Genomic DNA, 8,510 nt, shown 5'->3' with positions numbered 1-8,510 from the left:
AAACTGAAAATAAAACACCCAACAAAGTATATCTATTAACAAAAATTAAGAACATAAAATAATATTTTAAAAAATTATAGTTGTAAATTCACTAGCTAGGTATAGCAATCTCTTCCTGGCTCAATGACCGAACAATAAGAGTCCGTTTCGAAGACAGTGGAGACACAACAACAGGTTTTAGGGTAAATTAATTAAGTGATAATAATAACAAAAATGAAAGAATGCATGTTTTAGGGTATTTTGTGGAACCTAAAACAAAGAGAGAGCTAGCTTGGGATTTTGTCTTTCTATTAATTTGCGAAATAGGCACCTATTAGTTTTCTGAATGCTGAAGAAAGCACTGGAGTTAAGAATTAAGAAATGATTAAGGAAGATGGTGAAGTTACTTGGGCAACTGATGATCTTTTACGATAATTAACGAGTAGAGGAAAAGAGAAGGATTAGTGCATGTATTCTATGCAAGAATTTCGGTTCATGCATGGGTTTCAATAGCTGGGTTTTCATGAAAAAAGGGAAGAGAAAATCTGGGTATTTTTTATTTTATTTTTTTTCTAAATTGAATTAATAATCAGTTGTTTTTATTAGTTTAATTTTCTTCTTAATTTCTAAAATTTGAAAAATATATGCGAGGGGGAATTAAAAACTCATTTGTAGGACTTAATTTTACTTGATTTCCCTTTATTTTTCTAAATCTATCTTTTTGGACTTTATTACTTTTTTATTTTTATGACTATTTTTAGAAATAAAATATCATATTTCATGTAAGAGACCATTTTAAGGAAAAATCCAAAGTATTAATTAGACCTCCGAGCTCGTTAACCATATTCTTGAGTAATTGATGGATAGGATCTCAAAATAAGATGGTGCTTCCGTAGATAATTATAAACTATATATACATCCATTTTTTTTCCTTTTCAATCTCCTGCAATTGGATCTTGTCTTGCAGTTAGGAGTTCTTAATTCGGGATATAAGCATACCCTGAGTATTTTACGTTCTCTCAATCCAATCATGAATCTTGATCGATCTACACACGCATGCGAGGAAAGAGCAGTAAATAACAGTGGGGGAGAAGGCAATCGCAGGCTTATTGTAAGATATAATATAAAACTTGGTAGATTTATGGATTTATTGCAAACGAGAGAAACCAAATCGTTAATGAATTCCTCCATCATTTGATACAATCATCCTGTCTTTTAAAGGGAGAAAGGGTGTCTGCCATCGATTCATCAAGGAGCCGTGATATGCAGTTTGGCTGCACAAACACATACAAGAACAGATGAAAAGATGTTAAATCAACGAGACACGTCACATTCTATGAGGACAGAAAAAAAGAAGAAAAACGTGATGGCCTCAATTTTGTTACAAGGGCGTATTCATCTTACCTCCGACGTCCTTGTTGAAGCAGTCGGTGTCGCACTTCATTTCACAGAAGGTTTGGCCTTGGCCACCAATTCGGCATGCCTGTTCGCAGGTGTTGAAGCAGGAGCCGTACGCATCAGCGGCAGCTTTAGGAAGCTCAGCTGCAGCAACATGAACAAGGCACAAGACCAGCAGTGCAGCAACTTTGTTTGTCATTTTCCAAGATCTTCTTAATTTGCACTGCAGATGTTTTTTAATTTACTCCCTTGATTGACAGAAGGGAAGAGAATCAGTTTTTGTTGGGGCTTCAAGGGAATCCAGCCAGTGGTGACTGGTGAGCCTCAAAAGACGGAGACAGACATGGAACTTTTTGCATCACGTTTTGTCTGCATCTCTATTTTTGGAGTCGGGTCTGTGGATCTTTATGAGAATGTGGCAAATACAGGTTTATGTAAAAATAATAATTAAGAGTGTGTTTATCTTAGAATGTTATTTCACTTTTACTACTATTTATATTTATATCATTTTAATGTTTGTTTTGAGTAAATTTAAAAAATAATAAAGGGAATTAAAGAAAGTGAATGAAAATGTGTATTCATTGTATTTTGACTTTTAGAACGAACATTTAACTTGAGATTGTAAAAAATAGAAAATAGGAAGTAATGAGTACAGTAAGCTAGTGAATGTTTTATACATTTTACTACACCATCGTCCCACGCTATGCCATGAATCGAGGTAGAAATTTTTTTAAAATATAAAAATATTTAGATATTATTGACATGTTTTATAAAAATAAATCTTAATCATGAATTTAACATTAGTTGTATATTAAAAAATATTTTTATTTAATATTAAAATAAAAATATATTAAATCTAATTAGATTAATCCGAATTGATATACAACATCTGTAGAGTATAATAATTTTATGAAAAATAAATTTATAAATTTGATTTTTATTTAATTCAACGCTAAAGGATAAAATTGACAGAATTAACACTTAATTACAAAAATAAAAATAAAAAATCAACCAATTAAAATTACAACACAAGTCATGCACGTCAACAAATTTTATAAATTTTTATTTTAAAAATTATTTTTCATTTAATTATACGATAATAAAATGTATAAGAATTCTTTTCTATGAGATATTTAAAAAATAATATAAGAGATGCATAAGACAAAAACAATAAAGTAGATCATTAATAACAAATGATAAAATTATATTTTTTAGTTTTATGTTAAATAAAAAAATAAATCATCAATATGTAATGATGAAATTGATTTCTTTTTAAATCGAGGGACAAGAAATGCATTAAACAACAAAAATTAATAAAATAATTATATCCTAAATGATTTGGTTAAACTTGTCAAATATGTGATTCGGGTCATGGACCCAACCAAGTTCAATATTTTTTTTCTTCATAAATACATGCTTAGCTTAAATTAAAAATAAAAATTTAAAAAATTGTGTGGGCCTTTGGCCCAATGCTATAAGTTATACTCTTAAACCTATTTTTATTTATTTATTTTTTTAAAATGGAAGGCATGTTTTTTGCCACTATTTAAAAAAAAAAAACAAATAGATAATTTGCTATCTGCCATCTTAGAATCTAACAATCATGGTAGTGGCTAGAAAATCAAAATGGTGGATTTTTTACCCAAAAAATCATTTACAATCCCTTTCAACCCATAACAAAAATATCTTACAAGCATTCCTCAACCCATAACAAAAATATCTTACAGACACTCCTAGAATATCTTGAAACAAATTTATTAATCTAATAAACCCAAAAAAGTTCCACGTTATAAAATCAAACAAGATAAATTTTTTTTATTTTTAACTTAGATATGTTTTTTAAAGCAATATTAAAGCTCTAAACAACTATCACAATACTCTCCTCGTTAAATGAAATTTATTTACACTGATTTTAATTATTTTGGTGATCAGAATAGATATTAACAATGATTTTTTTTTTCTACACCAAAACCCATCAATTATATCTATCATCAAATAAACTAGTAGACTAAAAAAATAAGGGAAAAAATTTTTCATGTTAAAATTAAATTTTCAACAATTAAAGAGATCAATTAACCTACTACTTGGAAAAAAAGAGATTGAAATGGACTTTTCATATAAAATTTAAAGTTGTCACCTATTTTTTTTCATTCTGGTCTTCTATTTTTTAATTTAGTCATTTATTAAAAAAAGAATCATTTGGGTATTAATTTAGGCTAAAAAGGATGCAATTGAGTAAATAAAAATTTAAAGATGAATTAAAAAATTTTAAAAATATTATTTCAATACACAATAATTCATAAGGAGAGGAGACAATGTAGAGTGCACGCTAAAAACACCTCATAACATAGTTGTTTTTAATATATAATATTAAATGAGAGCGCGAACCTTACAAGGCTTAACACATTTTGTCCCCAAATTTAACAAAGAAAAGGCTTTAAGGCAACATCTAATTAATATCCTAGAACATAAAAGAGGAGATACCGGAGTCGGAAATGTATTGGGTTAAAGAGATAAAACATATAAAATAGTGATATAAAAATCAATTTATTTTTAAAATAAATTTTTGTATCTTTAAAATAAAAGGTACAAAGAATATATATCTTCAAAGAGAATATTTTTTATTTTTTATTCATAAAATATTATTATAAAAAATTCTTAATTTCAAAACTATCAAATCAATACCTGTCAAATATGATACAAAGGTAGTTATTTTATCTAATAAATTACTATAAAAAATATATTTTGTCTTTATTTTTTTTATTTTGTCCTTTCCGTTACAATTGTCTTTATTTTTTTGTATACATCGAGATGATAACCAAATAATATTTAAATGCTTCATTAAAAATGTGATGATTGTATACGAAGCTTTGGTCCAATAAAGTGTTGTTATTAACTCTTATATTGGATGGAATCTTAGGAAAAAAAACCATTACCCTGGATTAAAAACTGAAATGGTATATTAAAAATAGAGAAATATTAGGGATTTCTCGAGGATCTTAAAATAATATTATTGTAAGGCGTAAATCACAAAAATAAAAATAAAATAAATGAGAGATAAGAATACATAATTTTTTTTGTTTCCGATAAACTATCTACTTTACGAGGGGAGAGGGGAAATAGATGAAGATTTTACTATCAAAGTGAAAAGGAATAATATTTAAAACTACGAAATTCGATTATATTCACTGCATCAAATTAATTGGTGTTGGGACGCTAAAATCATAATGACATACATCATAATTTTTATACATGTATGTAATAATGTGTTAAAAAACATATATAAAATATTAATTTATTTGAGATCTATATAGTAGATTTTAAGTTTAAATTAAAATATATGATTTTTATAAGTATTAAAAATAGTTAGAGTTTTATTTGCTTATCTCATCCCCTGATTTCATGTAATACATTTTTAAGAAATGAATTTTCTCCTATCCAAAAAAAAAATTAATATCTACTTATTTTAAATTAAATAATATATAATTAAGACTACCTTAAACCCAGCTCCTCAATTCTCTTGAATAACTTAATTAACGGGGTTATAAGTTAAGTTCGCTAGCATGAAAGGTATGAACGAATCAGGCTTCAGACTTATTAAAATTAAACATATCTAATTTGGGCACATCAAAATTTGGCTTGATTCGACTGGCTATCCGAGGCAGTGCCGTTATATATATATATATATATATATATATATATATATAATTTTTAGCGGTGCGATATATATATATATATATATATATATATATATATAATTTTTGGAACACCGCTTTCATGGGAAAATAAAAGGCCCAAGGCCCGAAAGTACTAAACCTGACAAACAGAATATCAAGATTCTAAGCCTGGTAATAGCCGAACCCATAGAAAGAAAGCCCAATACTGATGAAGACATGTGATGACCAAACTACCCTCTGGAGTCTCAGTCCGAATTTAGCTTCAGCCTTCTACTTGTTGAACAAGAAGACCACTTGCCTTGATAAACATACCCCTCCTCCCCAAAGCAATCAAAACTAGAGATCCAAGTACAGACCAAGGAAAAAAAGAAAAGAAAAATGGAGTGCGTATTCGGACTTGTAGGTAATGATTTCGTAATCGTAGTAGCAGACACATCTGCCGTTAACAGCATCTTGGTCCATAAAACCAACGAAGACAAGATTATGAAACTGGACTCTCATAAGCTCATCGCTGCTAGCGGTGAGTCCGGTGACCGGTTTGTTACTACTCATTACAAAATATTAGCTTTCTATTAATTAATTAATTGATCCTTCTCCTGGCTAATTTGTGTTTCTTGGATTTGTTTTTCAGAGTTCAATTCACGGAGTATATTCAGAAGAACGTGGCTTTGTATCATTTCCGTAATGGGATTCCCTTGACAACCGCAGCTGCTGCTAATTTTACTCGTGGAGAGCTGGCTACTGCTTTGAGAAAGGTACTTGATCTCATCGCTTTTTTTAGTTTGATTTTACTGTTTCAGATTTGGGGTTTTAGGGTTTTTTTGTTTTTAATTTATGAAATTATGTACTGGGTTGAAGTGATTTTTCGCTATTCGGTACTGGTTAACAAGCAGACCTAAGTGAATTTCTTTACCTGATTTTGGTGTGTAGATTGATCTTTGACTTGTTTGATTAATGGCTGCTTTGATATTAGTGGAGATTACATTGCTGTGGGATATCGTTCCGGCGATGGTTTTCCGGATAAAGAATGCTTGCTCTTGAAGAGAAGGAAAGTGGAAAGAGAGAAGGGAAAGAAACTATTTGTTGCGTTATGATTCTTTCTTGTTTGGGGTTCAGATGTGCTTATAAGCAACTAAGATTGCAAACTACTAAATGCTGAGGTATCAGTTCATGAAAAAATTAAAAAATTGCTGACGTATTAGTTAACTAGCAAAAATCTGAGGCATCATGCCTGTGAACTAAAGCATTGTTAATGTGTTACTGTTTGGATTGAGGAACTCCATTAAACCAAAACTTATTTCTTTTGTGCCCATGGCATCTAAACGGAGGTTTTTCACACAGTTATGTGCCACTGCTGCACCAGTGAATGGTGAAATTGGTGATCATTGAGAGAACAGCCTAGCGTGTAAGACCGACTGTTCTGGTCTTATTTTTTAGAATTGATAAAATAAATTCATTTTATTTCCCTATTTTAGTTGTCTCATGTTAAATAGGTTGGCAGAATTGCGTTATGTTTCATTTTTCCAGAAAAAGAAGCTGTTGAAAAATCTCCCTTACCATCCATAAAAAGGGATTATCCTTCCTGGCATGAGTTATTTTATGGTGGCCTCTACTGTATGAAACTTAAGATATGGATTTCTTCCTGGGCAATGGGGCAACCAGACATAATATATCACAGGAACTTGTTCATTTATGTCCAATGGTAGCTTTATAATGTCCATTCATGATTGTAAATTGCCTTAAAGTTTCAATTATGGTGGATTTCTGGAGGGCTTTTCAAGTGAATATCTCAAGAAGTTTGTAAGTCAATCCAAGTTGAAGTAGAGTTGTTTTCTGTGCGTTTTATTGTTTTTATTTTTTGAAAATTTGTGTAGGCACTAGATGGATAAAGAGCACGTGATGTCTTTTGGTTTTTGTGATTTGTGGTCATGCAAGATACTGGTCTGGGTTCTTCTCATGTGCTCGTTCATGATGTCTGTCTTTTGGTTTCTGTGATTTGTGGTCATGCAAGACACTCTGGGCTCTTCTCATGTGCTCATTCATGATGTCTCATGTGTCACTCTTTATATGACCATTATATACTGACTGATTCTGATTTTTGGTCTTTCAGAACCCTTACATGGTAAACATCCTACTGGCTGGTTTTGACAGAGAGACAGGCCCCTCTCTATACTACATCGATTATATTGCTACCCTTCACAAGGTTGACAAGGGAGCATTTGGTTACGGGTCTTTTTTCTGTCTCTCCATGATGGACAGACACTACCATAGTGGCATGTCAGTGGAAGAGGCAGTTGAATTGGTTGATAGATGCATAATGGAGATTCGATCCAGGTTGGTTGTGGCTCCACCAAACTTTGTGATCAAGATTGTTGACAGGGATGGAGCAAGAGAGTATGCCTGGCGTGAATCTGTCAAGGATACCCCAACAGCCCAGTCCGAGGGTTTGGCAGTTTAAATTTATGCAGATCTTTTTGATTTTTCTTCTCGGTGTTTAAATGGATCTGATCGCCTAAAACTTTTTTCCAAATGCTATTACGGAACGTTACTTGTGGGTTATGTTAGCTGACATTCCAGGGTTGTATTGTGGAATGTTATTGGACTTCTGAAGCAGGTCTTCTCAAGTCTCTCTCGGCTAGAAGGCGCTTCATAACTGAAATTTCTTATTCTCATGTTGCCTGCCATTCTTCTAGATTTTACCCGTCTGAAAGCTTGGATTTTATTTGCTCCTTTCAAATAGCCCACATGCTAGGTCTTTTAATGGTTATGCCCGTTGTCAAGAGAACGCAATGAAATGGCCACCGTGGAATGTCAGCATAAGAATGTGGTAGGTACTGCAGTGGTTGCAGTGGTTGTTGTGTTTGTGAATGGAAAAAAAATATTTTATAAAAAATATTTTTAATTAAAATTGATTTGAAAAGATATATGTTTGATTAAAATCGTGGTTGAAATTGAAGTTAGATAAAAAATAATTTAATGTGTTTGGTTAAAAATATTTTTAAAATTAAGGTTATAAAATAATTTTAAAAAATATATATTAATATTTATAGTTTTTAATTTAAATATTGTAGATTTAATTATTGTTATTTTATTATGAAATAAATTATAAATTATATAAAATATTTTTTATTATTTTATTAAATTATTTATAATTTTATTATGTATAAAATTTATCCGATAATAACTACAGTTTTTATAATTTTAAAATATTAGTATAAATAAAATTAATTCATTATACTAATTAATTATTCACATAAATAAAATAACTATTCACATAAATGACATAAATAAAATAACTATTCACATGAATGAAATAACGGAATAATAACCCATGAATTAATTTGTTGTTCACATAAACAGTGCCAAGCAAATTCACTGGCAGTGTATAGATGATGATGATTACCCACAAAATATTTCCTATTTAAGCTGAGAATGAAGAAAGTAAACATATGAAAT

At 30.3% G+C, this 8,510-nt stretch overlaps 1 protein-coding gene and 1 long non-coding RNA gene across 2 annotated transcripts; one reads left to right on the top strand and one right to left on the bottom strand.

Moving 5' to 3' along the window:
* Window positions 1-1,069: 1,069 nt before the first annotated feature.
* LOC105127288 (uncharacterized) lies at window positions 1,070-1,612 on the bottom strand. The gene is made up of 2 exons (XR_842595.1): window positions 1,384-1,612; window positions 1,070-1,253 (listed from the first exon to the last, which is right to left on the bottom strand). It is a non-coding gene; the product is annotated as an uncharacterized LOC105127288 (long non-coding RNA).
* A 3,708-nt stretch (window positions 1,613-5,320) lies between these two features.
* Window positions 5,321-7,748, top strand: LOC105127278 (proteasome subunit beta type-2-A). Its single transcript, XM_011028520.1, has 3 exons — window positions 5,321-5,590; window positions 5,686-5,809; window positions 7,165-7,748. The coding sequence occupies exons 1-3, from the start codon at window positions 5,433-5,435 to the stop codon at window positions 7,510-7,512; spliced, it is 630 nt and encodes a 209-aa protein (XP_011026822.1). The 5' UTR covers window positions 5,321-5,432; the 3' UTR covers window positions 7,513-7,748.
* Window positions 7,749-8,510: the final 762 nt, after the last annotated feature.

Source organism: Populus euphratica, unplaced genomic scaffold, assembly GCF_000495115.2.
Source record: "Populus euphratica unplaced genomic scaffold, PopEup_1.0 scaffold1.1, whole genome shotgun sequence".
Lineage (NCBI taxonomy): Eukaryota > Viridiplantae > Streptophyta > Magnoliopsida > Malpighiales > Salicaceae > Populus > Populus euphratica.
The sequence above is the reverse complement of the archived record's forward strand: the minus strand, read 5'-3'. Positions and strand labels throughout refer to the sequence as shown.

Coding starts and splice junctions, on each gene's coding strand:
- LOC105127278 (XM_011028520.1), top strand. CDS start 5,433: ATGGAGTGCGTATTCGGACTTGTAGGTAATGATTTCGTAATCGTAGTA. Junction 5,591..5,685: donor AGCGGTGAGTCCGGTGACCG/GTTTGTTACTAC, acceptor TTTGTTTTTCAG/AGTTCAATTCACGGAGTATA. Junction 5,810..7,164: donor TGGCTACTGCTTTGAGAAAG/GTACTTGATCTC, acceptor TTGGTCTTTCAG/AACCCTTACATGGTAAACAT.